General features: G+C 36.3%; 1 protein-coding gene across 3 annotated transcripts in view; it reads left to right on the plus strand.

The window, feature by feature from the left end:
• The window catches only part of IFT74 (intraflagellar transport 74), a 161,048-nt gene that overhangs the window by 92,139 nt on the left and 44,392 nt on the right, over window positions 1-24,517 (plus strand). For all 3 annotated transcript variants that reach the window (XM_072612407.1, XM_072612390.1, XM_072612399.1), the window contains exons 13-15: window positions 7,989-8,068; window positions 12,692-12,745; window positions 18,220-18,317. In XM_072612407.1, coding sequence (XP_072468508.1) covers window positions 7,989-8,068; window positions 12,692-12,745; window positions 18,220-18,317 — 232 coding nt within the window. The remainder of the gene's footprint in view (window positions 1-7,988; window positions 8,069-12,691; window positions 12,746-18,219; window positions 18,318-24,517) is intronic.

Below are 24,517 nucleotides of genomic sequence, written 5' to 3' on the forward strand. Positions count from 1 at the left end.
AACACAGACATCTTGGGTCATAATTTCTATGTGAAACTTTGTCAAACTCTGTTATCTTATTATATTTACAACCTATGCAATTAAGAAATTCCTTTACTAATGGTCTAGTTAGTCACTTATGGAGATCAGAAATCTGAAGGACACAGAACACTTCTTTGTCCTAAAACATATTTAAGGTTGCCCAATTCTTTGTATCGGTAGCCAGAACATTTCTGGCTCCATAATGCATTATGTTACCGTTGTCTTTAATAGGGAATTGATCAATTAATTAATTAAATCATAAAACGTAAAAAAATAATAATAATAACCACTTCCTCAGTTCAGAGTTCATCACCTCTGACCTAGACTATTGCAGTAGTCTCCTAATTGGTTTCCCTGACTTAAGTCTTTTACCTCTCCAGTACATTCTCTGCATCCATGTTGTTAAAACCAGTTAGAACCATGTGCTACTTAACTGTACCTAAAGATCTCTATGAGAGCATGCTAACTTAGAAAACTATGTTAGCATCATTTATGTTTTATTATATTTTTATTTATTTTGTCAGATATTTTCCAATTTCATCTTAATTTGGCTTAGACTCCACTTAGGAATGTTGCAGGCTTCATGTGACCTGCAGGCTGCATATGTATGATACCTTTGCTTTATATAGCTATCAAAGTGGTTTTCCTAAAGTTCTGTTTGGTTTGCCCACTTTACTCCTCTACTCTATAAAATCCAGTGATTCTGTATTGATTCTAGGTTTGATTTTTATTTCATCTTCATCCTATCCCTTTAAAAATTTTATTATTTGTAACTTTTATAATGTTTGCGATTATTAGTATAAACATACATATAAAATTTTATAAATTAGTAGATGTTATAAATTAGTTTTAGTAGATTTACAAATTAATAGCTATACATGTATTGGGTTGTGTTCAAAACATTTTTCTTGTTGATGACAGTGATTAATAAGAAAGGTTTAGCCTAAAGAAGTGGTCCCCAAAGTCAGGGTCATAGGATGGCTCACAGGGTGTTGTGACCAACTAATCAAAGCATGGAAAGGTAGGTGAAATTCCACTTTCCTGATAGCCAGTTGTGGATCTTGACCCCTACAAATTCCTACCACACTCCACTTATTGTTTCCTAACAACTCTCTACTCTTCTGTCTCCTGTTCTCTTCCAGGCTCACAAAGTCTTTCCTTCTGTGCCTGGTGTCATCCCTTATGTATATGGTTTTAATCTAATCAGGACCCAGGTATCTGTGCTGGCTATACAGATGTGATTAGGAAACTTCCATACACATCACAGTTCTCACACTCTACACCCCTGGTAACTTTATGGCTGTAGTGCCTCCCAATTAGCCCCGGGACAAAAGACAGTAGCCAGTGAATAACAGCCATGGCCTTTGGTGGGACAGAGTGACTCCCACAGGATTAATGGGCAAAGATCTCTTTTGATCTCTGTTATATATCTAGGTTCCTTTCCCACTAAATCCATCTTTCATCTTCAAGCAACAAACATTTATGAAGCTCCTACTATGTGCCAAACACTGTGATAGGCTTTGGAGATAACAGTGACAAAAATGAAACAGTTCCTGTACTCAGGGACCCACGTAAACATTTTAGAGATGTACCAGTTTAGATTCAAAGTATGCAAACTTAAAGGCATCCATAAATTCATGAAATAAATCACAGGAGTCTGTTTGTCAGTCTTTCCACCATCACTTCCCTAAAAATTGACCTTCCTCGTATTTTGTCATCTTTGCCAATTTGCTGGTGTGGGATAAAACCTCAAGGTTATGTTGATTTGCCTTTATCTTACTAGTAGTCATTGGGAGCCACCTTTATGTAGTTGTGAATGGTGTTCATTTCTCATGATGATAATATCTTTTGATAATTCATCCACCAGACAATGGCTTTAGGCTTTATTCATTGGGTTCAATTGCTGGTCTTTCTGGATTCTCAGACAAAAGTGATTGAAAAAGCAACTTTTTGAAAGGAACTTATGCTAAAGAGAGAACATCAGGAAATGGATACTTGGAAATGTTCCCACTTTTAGGTGGTTTTGTTGTCAAAAGTTATATAAGTCACATGTAAATTATTATATCCACATACTTTAAAAAATTAAAAACAATAATTATAATGTGTTTAAAAATCTTTCAAATTAAGAATTTTGCTTGGTTTTTAATTCATTTGTTACAAATTTGAATTTATTTATAAGAATAACTGATATTGGGGCAAATGTAAATTTACTTTCTAAGTATTAACTAAAACTTTTATGTAATTGGTGAATGGGATTGAAAAATGAGTTTCAAGTAAGTACTGTGAATAGTAATCTTTTTCATGACAGTATTCAAATAAGCTGAACTTATGTAACTTACAAATACTTGTACATATATTGGAACTGTCCTCTCCCCATATCAACTTTCTTGCTAAGGCCTGTTGATTTACCTCTGCAACATTTCATATGTTGCTCTAATTTGACACCTGAGCCCCCACCACCTTACCCTTTGATCATAATAATAGTAATATAAATAGCCTACTGGTGGATCTTCCTGCCTCGAGTCTCTCCCCATTCCAATCCATCCTACATTCAGCCACTAAAAGTGATTTTCCTAAAGGGTAGGTGTAACCATGTCACCCATCCCCCTACTCAATAAACTCCAGGGCCTCCCAGTTGCCTTCAGGATCAAATGCAAAATGTCCTGTTTGGTATTCAAAGCCCTTCATAATCGAGCCCCCTCCTCCCTTTCCAGTCTTAGATTTTACTCTTCCATTCAGTGACACATGCTTTGCTTTCTGGTTGTTCCACAAACAAGACACTCCTCTAAGCTCCAGGTGCTTTCTCTGACTTGTCCCTCCAATTCCATCTTTTACAGGAAGGCTTTCCCAACCTGTCTAAAATCCAGTGCCTTCTCTCTGTTAATTATTTTCTATTTATTCTGTACCTAGTTGGCTTTGTAAATATTTGTTTGCATACTGTCTCCCTCATTATATTGTAAGCTCCTTGAGGGCAGGGACTGTCTTTTGCCTCCTTAGCACATTGCCTGGCATGTAGTTGGCACTTAACAAAAGTTTATTGGTTGATTGTTTGTTGTTTAGATAGATCAATTGATCAAATTAACTGAATAGTTAGTTATAGTAAAAAATAATTTACACATCCCCTAGAATATACACAGGGATTGTTTGAAAAATAATGAAGTGCAGTTAATTACATTGTTCTCTTGAAAAAATACTGTTAATACTATTTTAGTGAGAACAAGTTTTTTATGCTATTATTAAATAAAAGTTTTAAAATATTGTTTATTTCATTATCATTCTTTTTTCATCTTTTTGTACGTGTTTTATAACATATGTTGTATTAATGTAGTAGTGTACAATTATAATGTGTAAATATGTATATAGTGGGGATGCTAAAATTTGTTATTAAAAGGGGTATATTTTAGAGCAATGATCTCCACACTTTTTGGATATCATATCCTTTATCAGTAAAAAAGAAATGTTGAACAAGCACCCCCAATATGTGTATATTTGTTTATTTGCAAACTATATACATTTATCACTGTAGTACTAATATATTCACATTTTGAAACAAAAAATAAAAGAGAATGACATCAGTGAAATAAGCAGTATTTTAAAATATTTATTAATAGTACAAAAACCTTTTTGTCATCACTAAAATATTATTAATAGCAACATTTCTTTATGAGAGCAATGCAATCAAATCTTGTGGGGAATAGAGTAGACTTAAAAATAACCATTTCTTCTTAGTACTTAGTCAGTTATTTATAGCTAACCAATGTAGCTAACCAAACAGGTGAATTTTTTTCTTTTAGCTACCTGTTACTAAAACATACACAGTACAACAATCAAATAATAGGTCATGATGTTCAGTGAATATTACATCTTTTTAATGAGTCTAGTTTCTGTTTGTAGATATTCACCATACATATTGGAAAATTTTGAAGTAAAAATTAGTTATCTCTGATTTCAACTCAGTAGAAAAAATTTATGTAAATGCCCTCACTTTTGTTTATGTGGTTCTTCCTAATGGGTAGTATTATATCTTATTTTAGTATTCATATTTGAATAATTTTAGTTGTTGTGTGTGTAACAGTTTTAAAGTCAGTTTGTGTGGACCATAAAAGACAGAGAGGGGGAGTAATATATAATAAGATTTGGAAGATATGTTGGGACAAAGTTTCAAAAAGCTTTAAGTGCCAGAGGAGTTTATATTCCTAATAAATGCCTGCTGACTGATTGATCCTAGAAGCAATAGAGAATCACTAGAGTTTGTTGAGTAGGAGCTTGACTTAGTCAGATCTGTTCTTTAGGAAAATTATTTTTGTAGCCATGTAGATGGTGAATTGGAGAAGGGAGAGACTTGAGGTGAAGAGGAACTGAATTGGCATAGTGATGTTTGGGTAGGGAGAAGGGGAAAAATGAGATCACTGCAGTAGAGGAGGAAATAATAATATTTGACAACTGTTTGACTATATGGCTTGCATGAAAAATTGTGTTGGTGACAGGAAGGATGATGGTGTCCTGCACCAGAAATAGGGGAGTTGGGAAGAAGGGTAGGTTTAGGTGTAAGATAATGGAGTGGAATCTATAGTAAAGATATGGATCACAAGCCAGTTATACCTTTTCACCCAGTGAGATTCACTCTGTCCTAATCATAATGAAAATGAAGTGGATGGAATCCTTTCTCATGGTCATTACCCTGGAGCATAAAAGCATACCTCTGAGGCATACCTGCTGCTCTGAAGTGATGTGGGAGGCAGAGGCTTATTATAGTAGTGCATAGGGTAGTGGAACCTGAACAGCTGCTGTTTTAGGTGCCTGAGTTGTGATTAGGTTTTAAACTGTAGATGGTGAAGTGGATTGGTTGATGAAGGATTAATGAATGAAGGGTTTGTGTTGGAGATAAACTCCTCAATTAGATACAGCAAGAAGGGTGGCATACACATTCTAATTATTCTTCTATTCATTGTTGGCATACCCCTTCCAGAAAAACATGTATCCAACTGCAACTTCAGTAAGCTGACCTGCCCTTTCCAGCCTTAGGCAGGGCTGCTATTTGGGTGCGATACCTGTTGAGTTTGAAGCATTTAATTCCATCAAAAGTAAAGTACAAACAAAGCTTAGAGAGATGCAGGATTCCTGGCTCATTAAGAAGGCAGATGAAATTCAGTTTTATGCTGATAGTAACAATCCAAAATGCTTTTATGATTCCCTAAAAGCTATTTATGGACCAAAAACTATGGTGCATCACAACTACTCAGTGCTGATGGAGCCACATTGATTAGTGATAAGGACATGATTATAGAAATGGGTTGAACACTTTCATAGTGTTCTCAACAGACCATCATCAATCAGTGCTGAGGCCATTGACCATTTATCCTCAGGTTGAAGTCAATCCCTCCTTAGATGAACTTCCAACTGAAGAACAAGTTTTGACAGCCATTAGACTCCTTTCATGTGGCAAAGCACCTGGTGCTGATTCTATTCTAGCTGAGATTTACAAGGGAGGGGGACCATTGCTCATATAAAAGCTGACTGAAATTTTCCAGGTTATATGGCAAGAGGTTATCCCCCAGGAGTTCAAAGATGCCTCCATTGTCCATCTCTGTAAAGGTAAAGGAAATAGATTGTCCTGTGACAATCATAGAGGGGTCTCTCTCTTAGTCATTGCTGACAAGATTCTTGCTAGAGTCCTCCTTAATAGGTTGATCCTTCACCTGGAATATGGTCATCTACCTGAGAGCCAGCGTGGCTTAAGAAAGGGCCAAGGAACAGTTGATATGTTGTTTCCTGCCCAACAACTCCAGGAGAAATGCCAGAAGCAGAACAGAGGTCTGTACACAACGTTTGTAGATCTGACCAAGGCCTTTGATATTGTTGGTCATGAGGGCTTATGAAAAATTATGTTAAAATTTGGTAGCCCAGAGAAGTTCATCAGCATTGTACATCAATTTCATGATGGCATGTTTGGCCATGTTCTGGGTAGTAGACAATGCTCTTGTGCCTTCCCAGTCACCAATGGAGTGAAACAGGGCTATGTGCTTGCTCCCATGCTTTTTAGCATGATGTTTTCAGCCATGTTGACAAATGCTTTCTGTGAGGATGAACAAGGCATCAAGGTCAGCTACCATACTGATGGTAAATTCTTCAATTTGAAAAGGCTAGAAGCCAAGACCCAAGTAGAGGGAGTGTTGGTGCATGATTTTCTGTTTGCAGATGATTGTGCACTCAGTGCAGCCTCTGAAGCTGAGATACAACAAAGTATGGATCAATTCTTTGCTGCCTGTGCTAGTTTTGACCTATTAATTAATACCAAGAAAATACAGGTGTTCCATCAGCCACCACCACACCATCCATACGTGGAAGCATCAGTTACAACAAATGGAGAAATTTTGAATGCTGTGGATAGGTTCACTTACCTTGGTATCTTTCCAAGGATGTACACATTGACAACGAGGTTGAAGCACACATTGCCAGAGCTAGCTCAGTGTTTGGAAGGCTTTGAAGAGAATAATGGGAGAAAAGAGGTATTAGACTGACTACCAAACTAAAGATCTACAGAGTCATTGTGCTGACCTCATTGTTGTATGCTTGTGAAACATGGACAGTCTACTAGCGCCATGCCAGAAAACTGAATTGCTTCCATTTGAACTGTCTTAGGAAGATTCTGAAGATCACCTGGCAGGATAAGGTACCAGACACTGGGGTCCTTGCTAGAACTAAACTACCAAACATTCAAACTATGCTTCAAAGAGTGTAACTCCAATGGACTGCCCATGTTGTTGGAATGCAAAATGTATGCTTGCCAAAAAGACTATTTTATGGAGAACTTGCATGGGGAAGGAGATCACATAGTGGTCAGAAGAAGCCATACAAGGATAATCTCAAGGTCTCTCTCAAGAACTTTGTATTTGATTGTGCAGCATGGGAGACACTGGCACAGAACTGCTCAGCATGGTGTGCCCACATAAGAAAGGGTGCTGTGCTCTATGAGCAAAGCAGAATTGAGACAGCACAAAGTAAACGTAGGATGAGCAAATTTGAAGTATCCACCCCAAATGTTCACATAGACTATATGCCCAGTCTATGGTAGAACATTCTCAGCTCATATTGGTCTGATCAGCCACAGTAGGACATATTGAAACTTGAGTTTTTTATGGTGATATCATTTTAAAGGTCCTCTTTGAGAATGAAGGACAACAACCAACCATCCCTTAATCGTGCTACACTTTGGAGACCAATGCTTTAAACCTTCCTGATATTAATGCCCAAAGACTAAGTGACTCTTACTAAACACTTCTCTCAAACAAAAGAATTAAAAAGAAGTCTGAGAAGGATTATTAATCTCTCAAAAAGGCAGTACTGTTTCTAGAGACAAAAGAATAAATTGAACTGACTATTCATATTATAAAGTACAAATAACATTGGATTGGGGATCAGGAGACTCAGGCTCTAGTTCTGGTTCTTTAATTTACAAGCTAGGTTACTTTAGGCAAGTCAGCTCACTTCTTGAACACTGTTTTCTTCTACTGTAAAATGAGAGCTTTAGACTAGATGAGCTAGGTCCCTTCTAACTTTAACATTTTATATGTATACAAACTAAACAGAATTAATTTTACAGGTAATATTTCACATCATTATTTTAGGGCCACAAATTTAGAACTACAAAATGCTGTAGTAGCATTTAGTCTAACTGAGGAAACTGAGATCCAGGAATGTTAAATAGCTTGTCCAAAGCCACACAGATCGTGACAGAACTGTGCCTGCAGCTCGGGTCCTCTGACTATAAATCTAGCACTTTTTACAATGCAAAAATCTGCTTTCCATCAAATATTTTTACCCCAATTTTATTTCCTTTTCTCATATGATTTTTTTTAATATCCTGAATTTAACAAATATTAGATAAAATAAGTATTTCCATATGTAAAGCAGAAAAGAAAAAAGTATATTTTTCATTTTTAAAAATAATCATTCTTAATTTGTAGGTTAACAGACATAAAAGAAAAAATTAACCAATTTAATGAAGAAATTCGGCAGCTTGACATGGATTTAGAGGAGCACCAAGGTAAAAAATTATTATTGTTAGAATTTGAAATAGAAAGTACTTAGTAATTAAGGGCAAATATTTATGTAAGACTGGTTATGTTTTGAGATTTTCTATCATAAACCAAGCTTGAAATGCTTTTCAGTAATGTAATGAGGGTTTATATTTTTATATTTGTAATATGCATTTACTTTATAAATGCTTTACATTACAGAGTCTTAAGCATTTGAGTTAAAAACATTGTTTCCTCATAAAACCATCTAAAGAGAGAAACGAAATGTAAAAGAAAAATTTGCAGCATGCACAAACGATTAAGTACATTTGTGAATTAAACTTTTATTTATACTTCAGTGCCAAAGTCTCCATATTATCTTTCTGGAGAGCTGGAAGGACCATGAAGTCCATTTAGTTCAACCTCCTTACTTTATAGATAAGGAAACTAAGGCCAAGTGAGGTTAAGTGACTTGCCCAGGGTCATTATAGCTATTACGTATGGGAGGCAGGATCTGAACTTTGTATCTTTTCTGACACAATTCCAGCACTCTATTGACTTATATCAGTTGTAGCTCTCTTATGTAATTAAAATGTACTTATAACCTGCAAATCTAGTGGATGATAACCAATGGTCTGTAATAAAGATAAAACTCATTAGACATATTTGTTACATTTGTCATATTTGCTACATTTGTCATTTTTGCTACAAGTTTAATTGGATGATAATCAATTTGCCAATTATTTCAAGTTCAAGCTCGATCTCTCTCTCTCTCTCTCTCTCTCTCTCTCTCTCTCTCTCTCTCTCTCTCTCTCACACACACACACACACACACACACACACACACACACGTAAATGAATGTTGGAAAATAAAAATGTAGCTATTTCCTCTAAGTTGGAGAGGAGATGTAGGATACTAAAGTTACACCAGAGATGAGTTCCTTTTGCTCATATCTCAGTGTTAAAAGCTTTGTTTTCCTTGAGCAATATTACATTTCCTATACTCTCTCTCCTACATCCACCCAGTTTTACCTTTTAAACTATCCTTCAACAAGCCTACTAAAAACATTTTACCAAAAGAGCTTTTTGTTCCCAACAAGTAACAACAGGATTTAGATTTAGATGGATACTTAGAAATCAGCTGCTACAACTTCCTCACTTTACAGATGAGGACACTGAGACCCAAAAGAGTGATCTGACTTGTTAAAGGTCATGTAAATAGTAAGTAGCAGTTGAAATTCAAACTTAGGTCCCTATTCCAAGTCTAATGCTTTTTTCCACTCTACTTTGTCACACTTTATTTTACCAAGAAAGCATTTGTCTAGCTACCCCAGTAAGCTAAGCTAACTTTGGCATTAAAAAAAATTATTGAGATCTGTTTCCTTTACTTCCCTTAAGCACACTCTTGGGCTGCCAGGCAACTCCCTAAGTTGCAAAGCAAGTACCAGATCTTATATTGGTAGATGAAGTTTCCTCAACTGGAAGGTTTTTACACCAATAAAATGATATTACCCTCCCCCAAGATTAAAGTACTTAATCATATTTGAATCTGGTAACATTGAATTTATTGTCATTATGCTTTAATAGCTTAAAATTGCACCAAGATTTTTGAGTATCTTGCACAATATAAACACAAATTTATCATAAAGATATAATGGAAAAGAATTGTAAATTGACATGCTATTTTTCAAACTTTCTGACATTTCAGCTTGCAAAAGTAAGCTGTAGTATATTTACTCCATACACTAAGATAGTCTAAATTTCTCAGAATGGTGAGTTTTTTATAAGCTTTACCATAGAAGATTAGTCTTAGATTATGAAGGGGAAAGTGAAGCCATCAGTAACAAGGAAACTTAAACAAAGTCATGGTTCCTTTGGAACTACTAGACAAGTTTATTGTTTAAACTAGTCACAAATTCTGCTTTATTTTTAGCCATACTCATTAAATAGTTTATCATCTTGTTCCATGCTTTTAAAAAATTAGGTATAGAGCTATTTTGAAAGATTTAATGTTAAACACAAACTTATAAAATATTGGGGCATTGTTGTTACAGTGTCTTAAACTGAGTTAATCTTTCTTAGAAAAGGACAAGATTTTCAGTGTTTTATGACCTTATATACTCATTTACTAAACTTTCAAAGAAGGAAGTACTTATAAATTTTTGTGTGTATATGCAAATTTTTCTGTCAGTGATAGATGTATGTACATATTTCTCAATCATGATGATATAGGAACTAGTTATTAAATAAAAACGTTAGAAACCTGAGACTCAAGGCCTAATTAAAAGTGAGACACTTTTTTAACTGCCTTCAAGTATTCATGTACATAATTAAACTTGTTAAAGTGTACATAAAGTGCACCACAACTGATTAGGTTTTATATTAAAAATAACTTCTTGTTAGTGGGTTGTACAAAAGTATATAAGAAAAGGAATCCTCATGGAAGTGATAGAATTGACATTCTTGAAAAAAAGAAAAGCTATCTCTTGAAAGGATTAAGAGGTAGAAATCTGAACTAGGCCATCTTTCTAGAACTGTGTTTTTATTTTTCTGAAGCATCTTAAAAATCTGAGTTTTTTGAAGTCTTCCCACAATGTGTAAGATTTTTTCTTTGTGGAACCTACTTGAAGCCACGTGTATGTAACTTATTATCTGTGTTGTATTCTTCCATAATTTTTTTTATCATGTATTTTCTTTTCCCTAATTTTAAAGTAGTAATAAAATATTCTTACCACACGTGATTTTGTTTCAACATGATGCAGTTTCCAGCAGCTCTGTTATATGTACATATACATATATGTGTACGTGTGTTTATATATACACATTTGTGTGTGTGTGTGTGTTTCATAGGCCACCTTTTCTCCATGCAGTTCATTTTGATGATGTCAGAGATGATATACAATGATAGACCTGTGTTGTTGGGATTTTTTTTGGTGTTCAGTACGAGTTAGTTGAATTGTTTTCTATGTCAGAGTCTAAAAAGCAAGTGGAAAAAATTTCCTCACAAATCCTATACATGAGAATATGAATTTTTTTCTATTCTTCTTCCCTTTATTGTAAACTAAATGATTTGTCTTATTTCCATAGCTAAATCTCTTTATCTAACTCCTGTCTCAGAAAACTAATTGCCACACAAAGCCTCACTTCACTGTTCATACTACACTATTTAGCTTTACCCTCATGTAGATAAGATTTATGTCCTTTATTACTCATGGTATTAAGTTTTAAGAAGGAGGTTTTGTTTAACTGTAAATTGAAGCTATATGTGGTTATGAAGAACAGTAGTTATTTATTAAATAAACGTCAACAGAGCTATCTGATTTTTAATTATTCCTAGAAATTGTAAAAGAAGTATTTGTAGCCATTCGGCAGAAATATATCACCATTCCATACCAGAAAGGTCCACAAGATGGTGCCAGCTTTGAGAGTCCATTCATAAAACAGGAACCTGGAAATTAGCTAACAGAAAATAGTCAATTTCCACATATCCTCCTACAGTGGATTCTGAATCATGTGACTCATAAATTCCTAAAAGATTAGCTATACTGTAAAACTCACAAGATATGCAAAGTAGTTTCTAAAATATATGTTCCTTAGTTCAAGGTTTGTCTCTCTTCTACTGATAATAGCATGCTTTTCCAATTCTTAGCAGAGGACCTACTGGATGCCTGTATAATTTATATCTTTCTGTCTTGGAAGAATAAAATATTCAATCTTATTACTTTAGACAGAATTCTTTACCTGACTTAAAGCTAGAAGCTCAGAGACTCCATGCTTTTTCTGTCTCAGTGAAAATCAGATGACTTATCAGAATCTGCAGTCTTTCCTCGAGTAAATTTTATGAATGATATTGTAAAATATTTTTAATGAAATATTGAAGAAAATAATTTTATTTCCCTATCTTCATCATCGTACAACCTAATTTCAAACTGTTTTCTTCTCTGACATCTTAGAGTCTGTGATACTTTTTTTGTAGGTTCTCATACTGTTGAATGACAAACGGTAGCTTGTGGTTGAGCTTGTAAATAGTTAAAAAGGACTCTGTACTTCTTATTTAAAGTAACCTCCAAGGGCTACATTCCCTTATATTGTACTCACTGTATGTCAGAGTACTCATTATATAGTCCCTAATTTTCTTGGTATGCCAATTATTCCTACTGTATCTTCCTACTGTATTCAGTTCAGCTTATTGACATTTATGTGTTAAATGTCAGTCTGTTTTTATATGGTATTTTAAATCATTCCACTGATGTCTAGAAATAGAATTATTTTGTTTCAACCTTTTATGATTGTAAAAAAAGTTTTATTGCCCCAATTTAAAACACATAGAAGATATCTAATCTATTGCTCAGCTGTAGCCAAAAATAAGATATATTTACATATTTATAATATCCATATTAAATATTCTAGTTTAATACTTACTGCAATGTTGATATTTGAATAGCATATTGTTATAATCATGTTAGTAAATACACAATATGTACAACTAAAAGGTAGTTAAAGCAATGTAAAGATTTCATATAGTTGCTGACAGCTGTAAATATTTAAGTCACATTAACTAATGAAAAATAAATACATTGGGAAATCTAACACATTTAGATGTAAGATTACTATATCATTTGTGAAATTATAGAATTATGTATCTCTTATAGGTGAAATGAATCAAAAATACAAAGAGCTGAAGAAAAGGGAAGAAAACATGGACAGTAAGTTCTACTATTAGATTGTAGAAATATATACACACATCTTTAGATATATACAGCATCATTAGATTGCTTTTCTTTTCTATAAATCTAGTATGCTTTTTGTTTTTTAAATGAGTCTTCTATTATTATGGGGCAGCCAGGTGGCACAATGGATGGAATGCTGAGTCAGGAAGAGCTGACTGTGTTCAAATCTGCCTTCAAACACTAACTGTGTGACAATGGGCAAGTCATTTAACTGCTGTTTGCCTGTTTCCTCCTCTGTAAAATGGGAATAATAGAAGTACCTACCTCCCAGGGTTGTTGTGAGCATCATTTGAGAGATTTGCAGAGTGTTTAGCATATGCTAGGCTCCACATAAATATTAGTTATCATCATCATCATCATCATCATTATTCTAGCAGGTTTACTATTCAGATAGCTTAATTCATACTGTACACAAAGCAGGAAGGAGGAAGATACAGATTTAAATGGAAGATACAGATTTAAATGAGACAGTCTTTGTTCTTGGAGAACTTACAGTAATTTAGGGGAAAAAAGATATTTATACAAATGTAGATCCTAAACAAAGTCCTGCTTCTGTGTCTCATCATGGCATGGAAGTGGTACTAGAAAGCAATCTGTAGTAGGTTCTGGACTTGCAGTCAGGAGAGGCCATTTTTCAAATCCTGCTTTTTATACTTACTAAATCACTTAACCTCTGAGTCTCAGTTTTTCTCATCTTTAAAATGGGGATACTAGCAAACAAGAAACTTTACTCACAGAGCTATTGTGAGGATCCTGATGAATGTAAAGCAAATCTTAAAATACTATATGAGTTTCAGTATTGTTATTATCAATCTGGAAAGACTTTAGATACAAACCCAGTAACATACTGTATTTTTAGTCCAAAGACTGCAAAAGAAAAAAATCCACAGCAAAAGAATTATGCCCTTGAACAAGCCATTTACTACAGAAAATTGCAGGGAAGAGAGACCAATAAGTTAAATTTAGAATTTTTTTACAAGGACTAAGTTTCATACGGAAGTTTTTATATATCCAGATAGATGTCAAAGTGTTACTAGTTTTAAAAACAATTATAGCTTGCAGAAGATCCAGTCACCGGGTACATTCAAAAGAAAAGATCATCAAAGAAGGTACAGCCATCCTTACTTTTAGGAACTATTTCATATTCTTGTTATTCTTGACTTGCATAGTTAGGATAAAGAAGCTCTTAAGCTTTTTAAGCTGAGAAGCTTTTTGGGTCCTTGAGGCCATCAACTGACTCCTCAGGGTAAAACTGACTGATCAATTTAGAATTAGAGCTGGTTGATTGTTAGTCATTTCAATCATGTCTGACTCTTTATGCCCCCATTTGGGGTTTTCTTGGTAAAGAGATTTCAGTGGCTGGCCATTTCCTTATCCAGCTCATTTTATAGGTGAGAAAACCGAGGCAAACAGAGTTGAGTAATTTGCCAAGGGGCACATAGTTTATAGCTGTCTGATGCCAAATTTGAACTCAGGTTTTCCTGACTCCAGGGCCAGCACTCTATCTACTGTACTACCTTACTACCCCTTATCAAGAGTACCTTAGCTAATTATGAAGAAACAACATCAGAAATCTGGCTAGTAAATAAAGAATATTTTTTGGACTTTGGAGACTCAAGAAAATCAACTAAAATTTTTTGATTTTCACTTGATTCTCACTTTTAAATTAATTAACATTTAAAAAATTAACTGTCCCTCCCAATATCTTCAACTCTGAGAAATTTTTTGAACACAAGAAATAAAGCCCTCTCTATCATAATAATAGATAAAATTTATGTAGCATCTACTATGTGCCAGGAACTGTGCTAAGCACTTTACAGTTATTATCTCATTTGATCCTTATAATAACTCTAAGAAGGTAAGTGCTATTATTATCTTCATTTTACCGATGATGAAACTGAAGCAAATGGAGATTTAGTGTCTAGCCTAGCTGGTTATTTACAGGTAATAAGTGTCTGAGGCTGGATTTGAACTAGTCTTCCTGACTTCAGGCACAGTGCTGTATTCACTGTGCCTCCTAGCTACCCTGATATTTTTTCCCCTTTATATCCACATAGTCTGGCAAAACAAATTCTCACATTAGACATCTATGAAACTGTATGTTTGTTTCTGTATTTTAAGTTTATCACCTCTCTATCAGGAAGTGAATGGCATGTTTCATTCCTTTGGTATGGTAGTTTATCTATATAAACACAGAAAACCCCTTAGTCTTGTGTGATTGTTTATGACAGTGACAAAATGGCAACAAAAGAAGTAGTTTTTTAAGAACTGTACTGTTCTTAAATCATCTGCAAACATCAATACACCTTTTGGCACTCTTGATGGTTGTCCTTTGTTCAGTAATCAACAGGTTGAAGAAATTGAACCGTGACCAGAAAAACTGAACCACATCCATATCATCATATTTGGAAAGACAATTTGCAGGTTGTCCCTGGAAAGATATAGACAGTGGCAATGATGGTTTCATTCTGCCTCAAAAAACAAAAAAAAAACAGAACAAACAAAACATCAGGTCTTAGGACCTTTGGTTCTTTATTTGCAGTGCTCATAAAGATTCTATATAAGAAAGACTACTAAGACGATACTTAATTACTCATGCATCAACATCTGTAAGAGAGGATGAAATAGTGGAAAATTTCTATGAAAATTGGTATATGTCCTTCCACTTAAATCAATATATACCTTGATATGTACAGATGATGATTTCAGTCAAAAGGTAGGTAAAAGAGAGAAGGACTAAAGCTGTGGTGGAAAGTTGCTGTTGCTGCTGCTGTGTTTGTCCTTCATTCTCGAAGATGACCATGACATCAAGATGATGACATGACTTGCAGTTGACTTTGATTTGAGTGAGGGAGGGCTGTACAAGGTCACCAACCTCACTTTCTTCTCCTGAGCCATCTGGGTCCAGTGGGCTGATATTCATCAGGATGACTGGACATGGCCCAGGATGCAGTGGGAGACCCTGGTCCTTTCAGGCTAAGGTCTTATCACATTCTCACTTTGAGTGAGATACATCCATTCAATGAATAGGCTTTTTTAAGTAGTTACTAAAGAAGAAAATCAAAATAATAAAAAAAATCAAACTGGGAGGGTAAGACTCTCAGGGTTCCTGGGTAAAAGAGAAACAGTTACTATTTAGTAATTACATTCACTCTGTGCTAGGTGGGTGGGGACCTGTTGTCCAGTCTATGAACTCCAGAGTGAATTGGGTTTTTAAGGCTTATCTTTGAGCAAGAAATCTAGCCAGTAAACCCAAGGGAAAAAAGGCAGCTTTTGGCCTTGGAAGTGTACTTCTCCCAGGGTAGAATACCAGAGGAGAGGAGAGGAGGGGAAGGGAGAAGAGAGGAACATACATATTAATACTGGATTTGAACCCAGGTCTTCCTGGAGCCAAAGTGGCCTTTCTGTCCACTATGCAACAGTATAGCTCAGCATTAAGAATGAAAGAGGCCAGCAATGCTTACACTACCCAGTAGCTTCATATTAATATCTTATAGATACTTTCTTTAGGAAAATAATTTATAAGATAGCTAGGTCACTGGAAAATATAACAAAAATTTGATATACTGTATCTTAATGGAAAAAGAATTATTAATTAAAGAAAGGGTAATAACTTTAGGAATCAGTTATGTATCGATAAGTATATAATCAGGTCCCCATCTGGTTAGAGGAAAGGTCAAAGTTAATACCAACAAGAAATATACCAGATGATGTATATGATGACCAGCAGCTCAGCCAACCTGTCTAAAGAAGCTATTGACTAAAAATGAAAGAAAAGCGGGGGAAAAGGTATGGAGCAGACAAAAGCCAAGAAACCACATTGTGCAGCAAGCTTTCGATCTCTTCCTCAGTGGTGAAACATTGTAGCCAAAGACAAAATAAGTTCAGTGTACAAGTTCATGTGTACACATTGCAGAGGGAAACAACAGATGATGAACTTTAGTTGAGAGAAACATTAATTTGCTGAGAGCTTGACCCAAGACTAAATGAAGCTATAGCATCTTGATTTATAGAAAAGAGTGAAAAGAACATAATACAACACAGAAAACAAACTCCAAAGAAACAGATATCTGAGAATTGGAAAGATCTACCCACATTTCTTAATGATTTATTTGTACTAGTGACTGTAGTGTAACCGTGACATTTGGCATCTCTTAAGAAGATGAAGCCTGAAACAATGGCAGTATCTTGCCAGATATTGAAGAAATCTTTGATGAAGGTGACACAGTTTTAAATTCACTCGGAAATCATTTCAAGATATCTCAAAGGGAGTAAGACTCCAAAAGAACAGAATAGACCTTATCTAGTACTTTTACCAGTTGAAAACAAAACAAAACAAGGAGACGTTAACAATTGCTGACCTATATTTCTACTTTCTCATCTTTATAAAAATGTTTATGATAATGTTGTGTGTATTTATAAGGGACATCTTTGATAAAACGGTGGTGGGAGGAAATAACTTTCACAGATGATTTTCTTATAGCAGACATTTTTAGTCACAAAACTGACATAAAAATATAGAGCATAAGATCGTGCTGTGACTGTTATTTATAAATTTCAAAACATTCAATGACCATCAATAGCTTTGTTCAACCATATGCTGAGTAGCAACATCAAATGAGACATAAAGCAGAGATAAATATATTTACTAAGTTACTTGACAGTGTTATGGAAGGTACTTTAGGAAAAGTTGAGAAGTTTTGCAAGAAAAGGAGAAAAGACATGGTATGCTAATTTGATAAGGTAACTGAGTAACAGAAGGACTTTATGGGATAGGTAAGACCTTAGTGTATTTGTAGGCAGAGGAGAGGGAGCTAGTGAAATAGAATGAAAGCACAAGGGAGTGAGGGGGTGATCAATAGATCGAAGTCTCATAGTAGGTTAGGGGTGGAAAGATTTGAAATCAAGGGCTTAGATGGAAGGATTAACATTAGTATAGAATTAGGTTAATTCTCTATAGAAGGAAAGACCACAAGATGGGGAAAAACACAAAAGTTTTGAGATGAGGAGGAAGGATGTTTGAGCTAGTTGAGCTATCTGATATTAGATATCATCAATTCTAAAGATTAGCAGGGAATGTTATCTTCTGAGAGGAATAACATTAAATATGGAGGATTGTATAGGTTGGAAAAAGTTTGCATTAGCATCTCTGTACAGAGAAGGGATGGATGAGAAGAGTTATTGTGCCAACAGTAAGAAACTCAGATAAAATTAGAATAAATTTAGAATAGAACTCATCAACATAAGATCATTACTTTTCTCAAGCATTGCTTTGTGGTCCAGGAGTAAATGAAAAAAGTGGATGGTGAAAGCTTTCAAACTGACAGTGGGATTTGAAAAATACACTGGCATTAAATTTCTACACATGTGCTGCTAAGAATTAATCATGTCACTACTTTTCTGTCATTACTATATCAACAGAAGCATCTCTTGTGTTTTTTGATATATAGCCTTTATTGAGACATTTGAAGAGGTAAAGAATCAGGAGCTAGAACGGAAAGCACAGATAGAATCCAACATTGTTGCACTATTGGAACACTGTAGCAGAGTAAGTACTGGATGTCTTTTTCTCATTAGCCATATATACTATTACATCTCATCAATATATTCCCCAAATGAAATGGCCCCACCATATCATCATATCCACTGAATTCAGGTATCTCCACAGCTCCCCTAAAATGCCCTTGTGTGTGCCATTAATTATTTCTCCCTAGGAAACTATCTATTATTTGTTAGGGGTGGGGGAGACAGTGCAGGGAAATTGACATATACCTATAAAGCCATAAATGGTACACAAATATATCAATTCCCAGCACTTATTAAAATTTAGTTCAGTGAATATGTTAAATATCTACATTACGTACAAGGCCACAGCAACTCATGACAATTTTCTGACGTATGGAAAGGGTTGTTTTATGTATCAGTGAAAGGAATACCCACAAGTTGAATCACAAATTCTTGAAATGTTGAAATGTGTACAAAGTTTTCTTTTAGACTTGGGGGAGACAAATATAAGATTCATGGGCTGCTAAGTGGTACAGTGGCTAGAGCATTGGGCCTGGAGTTGGGATAATGTGAATTTAAATTTGACCTCAGATACTAATTAACTGTGTGACCTTGGGCAAGTCAGTTAACCTCGATTTGCCTCAGTTTCCCCATCTGATGATAATAATATCACCTCCCTTGCAGGGTTGTTGTGAGGCTCTAATAAGATAATAATTGTAAAGTGCTTAGCACAGTAACTATCACTTTGTGAGCACTATGTAAATGTTAATTATAAGATAGCCTTACTATCCTCAAGGAGCATATAATCTAATAGAAATGAGACATGCACATATAACTCTGATACAAAGCAAAATGCAATGCACGCAAATGAGATGTCTGGAATATCTGCTCTGAGATATTTGAGGAGAGACTTCCACCTTGGGGGAACTTGGAAGAAATGGCAACAGAATTGGTCTTTGAAAGAAAGGAAGGATTTTTTTTAAAAATTTATTTGTTTAACTTTTAACATTCATTTTCACAAAATTTTGGGTTCCAAATTTTCTCCCCATTTGTCCCCTCCCCCCACCCCAAAACACCGAGCATTCCAATTGCCCCCATCACCAATCTGCTTTCTCCTCTATCATCCCTCTCTGCCCTTGTCTCCATCCTCTCCTCTGTCCTGTAGGGCCAAATAACTTTCTATACCCCTTTACCTGTATTTCTTATTTCCTAGTGGCAAGAACAGTACTCAACAGTTGTTCCTAAAACTTTGAGTTCCAACTTCTCTTCCTCCCTCCCTCCCCACCCCTTCCCTTTGGAAGGCAAGCAATTCAACATAGGTCAAATCTGTGTAGTTTTGCAAATGACTTCCATAATAGTCGTGTTGTATAAGACTAACTATATTTCCCTCCATCCTATCCTGCCCCCCATTACTTCTATTCTCTCTTTTGATTCTGTCCCTCCCCATGAGTGTTGACCTCAAATTGCTTCCTCCTCCTCATGCCCTCCCTACCATCATCCCCCCCACCCTGCTTATCCCCTTCTCCCCCACTTTCCTGTATTGTAAGATAGGTTTTCATACCAAAATGAGTGTGCATTTTATTCCTTCCTTTAGTTGAATGTGATGAGAGTAAACTTCATGTTTTTCTCTCACCTCCCCTCTTTATCTCTCCTCTAATAAGTCTTTTGCTTGCCTCTTTTATGAGAGATAATTTGCCCCATTCCATTTCTCCCTTTCTCCTCCCATATATTTCTCTCTCACTGCTTGATTTCATTTTTTTAAGATATGATCCCATCCTCTTCAATTCACTCTGTGCATTCTCTCTCTATGTGTGTGTGCGTGTGCATGTGTGTGTGTGTAATCCCACTCAGTACCCAGATACTGAATAGTTTCAAGAGTTACAAATATTGTCTTTCCATATAGGAATGTAAACAGTTCAACTTTTAGAAGTCCCTTATGACTTCTCTTTGCTGTTTGCCTTTTCATGGTTCTCTTCATTCTTGTGTTTGAAAGTCTAATTTTCTTTTCAGCTCTGGTCTTTTCATCAAGAATGCTTGAAAGTCCTCTATTTCATTGAAAGACCAATTTTTCCCCTGAAGTACTATACTCAGTTTTGCTGGGTAGGTGATTCTTGGTTTTAGTCCTAGTTCCTTTGACTTCTGGAATATCCTATTCCACGCCCTTCGATCCCTTAATGTAGAAGCTGCTAGATCTTGTGTTATGCTGATTGTATTTCCACAATACTTGAATTATTTCTTTCTAGCTGCTTGCAATATTTTCTCCTTGACCTGGGAACTCTGGAATTTGGCCACAATGTTCCTAGGAGTTTCTCTTTTTGAATCTCTTTCAGGCGGTGTTCTGTGGATTCCTTGAATACTTATTTTGCCCTCTGGTTCTAGAATCTCAGGGCAGTTTTCCTGGATAATTTCATGAAAGATGATATCTAGGCTCTTTTTTTGATCATGGCTTTCAGGTAGTCCCATAATTTTTAAATTGTCTCTCTTCGATCTGTTTTCCAGGTCAGTTGTTTTTTCAATGAGATATTTCATATTATCTTCCATTTTTTCATTCTTTTGGTTTTGTTTTGTGATTTCTTGGTTTCTCATAAAGTCATTAGCCTCCATCTGTTCCATTCTAATTTTTAAAGAACTATTTTCTTCAGTGAGTTTTTGAACCTCCTTTTCCATTTGGCTAATTCTACTTTTGAAAGCATTCTTCTCCTCATTGGCTTTTTGAACCTCTTTTGCCAATTGAGTTAGCCTATTTTTCAAGGTGTTATTTTCTTCAGCATTTTTTGGGGTCTCCTTTAGCAGGGTGATTACTTGTTTTTCATGCTTTGCTTGCATGTCTCTCATTTCTCTCCCCAGTTTTTCCTCCAGCTCTCTTACTTGATTTTCAAAATCCTTTTTGAGCTCTTCCATGGCCTGAGCCTATTGAGTGGGCTGGGATATAGAAGCCTTGACTTCTGTGTCTTTCCCTGATGGTAAGCATTGTTCTTCCTCATCAGAAAGGAAGGGAGGGAATACCTGTTCACCAAGAAAGTAGCCTTCTATAGTCTTATTTTTTTTCCCTTTTCTGGGCATTTTCCCAGCCAGTGACTTGACTTCTGAATATTCTCTTCACACCCACTTGGCCTCCAGATCCACCCAGGCAGCACTTGGGGTCTGAGATTCAAATGCTGTTCCCAAGCCTCAGGGCTTTGGTGGGGGCGGGGCTGCTATTCAGTGTGAGATCAAGTTCAGGTGCTCAGGTGGGGGCAGGGCTGCCTCAGGGGCTCAGTTCCCTCAGGGGGTTTATGCAGAGACCTTCAACAATGGATCCTGGCTCCTGCCTGCTTGGGGAGCCCAGGTCTGCTCCCGCCTCTGCTGCTGCCTCCCCAGGGGACCTGAGTTATGGGGGCACCCCACTCCCCTCTCAACTCGCCAAAGAGACCCTCTCACTGACCCTTGTCACCTGTGGGTGGAGGGACCCATGCGGCCACTGGAGATTCCATCCCTGAAGCCTGCTCGGATCCGCTCCTCTTGGCGCCAAGCGGCCAACGCAGGGCTGGGCTCGGCTCCACGTCCGCAGTGTGATGGACCTTTTGTGAGAGGTTCTCAGGCTCTCTGGAACAGAAACCTTGTCCGCTCCGTTGTTCTGTGGCTTCTGCTGCTCCAGAATTTGTTCAGAGTTCTTTTTTACAGATATTTTATGGGCTGTGGGTTCGGAGCTAGCATGTATGCGTCTTTCTACTCTGCCATCTTGGCTCCGCCCCCGAAAGGAAGGATTTTTAACAGAAAACAACTGGAGAGAGGCAATCTATCCGGGACCTGGGCAAAGCAAGTGAGATAAGAAAGGACAAGATAAAAACAGAAAAGAGTGGTTCAATTTGACTGGAATTTGAGGACCTCAGTTCCTATGACCTTTTTCATCCTAATTCAACCTTTCTGAGTCATGGAATTGTACTACCTTCAAAATCATGGACTTCTGATAATCAACTCTACTGTCACAATCCCCTGTTCTTTGACTCACCCATTATTAGTAACGTGAAACCTGTTTGTCATGACCTCAGTTCCCTTCCTCCATTCTTGTTCTCCCAGTCCATCTCCCCTTATCTGATCTCATTTAGCTTCATACCCAATCTTGACCCTTTATCAGCTGTTACCCCCTAAATCTTCTTGCCTTTTGAAATCTATTAATTCTCATTTCTCGCTATCAGTTTCTTTGCTGCTGATACCCAGTTTCTGAATATCCTTATAGATGATCATGCAATCAAGCTAATTCTGTCCTCAAAATTTGTTCAGAAGACGGCTGTATCCTCAGTGCTGCTCACTAGTTATGCTCTGCTTTTACCCATGCTGTACCTCATTACACATAAGACTGTCCTAAATATTTTCCCTTCTTCTCAAGCTTTCAACTGCCTCACCACCTTCAGCAGTTATAGTTCTTAACTTGGCCTCTTACTTCACTGAGAAAACTGAAGTCACCTGAAGCCATCTTAATTTCCTTCCTCTAGACCTCAAAACTTCTCAGAAGTATCACCTGCTCCTTTCTACTTAGCTTCAGTCCCATAGAACAGTATTCCTACTCTTTAACAAGGTTAATACCACTATCTCCATGTGTGATCCCATCCTTCTCAGAATCATAGTCCAGTAATTATCTTCTTTCTTTCTTGTAGGATCTTCCTATCAACTCTGTCAGGTCTCTCTAATTCTAAAACAACCTTTCTAGGACGTTTTTAATACATTTACCTCCTATCTTTCCTTCCATTCACTGCTAGACTTGGGGAAAACATGGTTTATGGCTGGTATTTGTACTTCCTCATCTCTCATTCTCTTATTTTTAAAATTTATTATTTATTTTTAGTATCCCTTTTTAAAAAAAATTAAGTTCTAAATTCTCTCCCACAATTCCCCTCTCCCACCCATTGAGAAGGCAAATAATGTGATATTGATTAAAAACAACCCACTGTCTTCCTAAACCACTGACATCTGATTGCCCTCAGCATTCTAAAACCTCTCTCATCGAGGTCACTAGTCATGTCCTAATTATCAAATCCAGTAATTTTTTTATTGAGACCTCATTTTCCATAACTTCTTTGTAACATTTGAAACTTCCAATTACACTGCTTTATATAAATTGTCTCATCCCTTGATTCTCTGTTGGTTTTCAGTCCAACCATCTGAACCTTCTTTGTTTCCTCAGTGGATCTTCACTTAATCATATTGTTAGAGCTCAAAAGAATCTTTAAAATCATCTAACCCAACCTAGAGAAGGGAAATGATTTATGCAAGGCTCTAAAGGTAATAAATCCTACTTAACAGGATTTGCACTCTGGTCTTGTGATTCCAACTCCAATGTTGTTCTTTAAGAGGTAAGCAACTCAAAATTCTGTCCTTGACTCTTGCTTCTCTCTATATAATTTTCTTTCTTTTTTATTAAATTATTTTATTTGTTTTCAGTGTTCTACAATCACTTCCATACATCTTAGATTTTTTTCCCCTACCTCCCCTTCCTTTTCTCCTCCTTCTCCACTCCCCCATTAGACAGTGTATAATCTTATATGAGTTCTACATATACCTTCCTATTAAATGCCTTTTCACCTTATTCATGTTGCATAGAAGAATTAAAATGAATGGGAGAAAGCATAAAAAAAAGCAAAACATAGTACAAAAGAAAATGGTCTGCTTCATTCTGTGATCCAATTCCATAATTCTTCTTCTGGATGTGGAAGTCATTTTGCTTCAAGAATCCATTGGGAATTTTTTAAGTCCTTGCATTGCAATGAAGTTCTAAGTCTACCAGAAAAAGTCCTCTCACACTGGTTGTTGCTGTGTACAGTGTTCTCCTGGTTCTGATCATTTCACTCAGCATTAGTTCATATAAGTCCTTCCAGGCCTCTTTGAAGTCTTCCTGTTCATCATTTCTTATAGCATAATAGTATTCCATTACATTCATATACTACTGTTTGTTCAGTCATTCCCGAATTGATGGGCATCCCCTTGATTTCCAGTTTTGGGCCACCACAAAAAGAGCTGCTATAAATATTTTTGTACATGTGGGACCCTTTGCCATTTCTATGATCTCTTTGGGATACAGTCCCAGAAGCTATATAGCTGGGTCAAAGAGTATGCACATTTTTGTAGCCCTTTGGGCGTAGTTCCAAATTGCTCTCCAGAATGGTTGGATCAGCTCACAGCTCCACCAGCAGTGTATTAATGTTCTAGCTCTCCCACATCCTCTCCAACATTTATCATCTTCCTGTTCTGTCATGTTTGCGAATC

The sequence above is a fragment of the Notamacropus eugenii genome, chromosome 1 (genome assembly GCF_028372415.1).
Source record: "Notamacropus eugenii isolate mMacEug1 chromosome 1, mMacEug1.pri_v2, whole genome shotgun sequence".
Lineage (NCBI taxonomy): Eukaryota > Metazoa > Chordata > Mammalia > Diprotodontia > Macropodidae > Notamacropus > Notamacropus eugenii.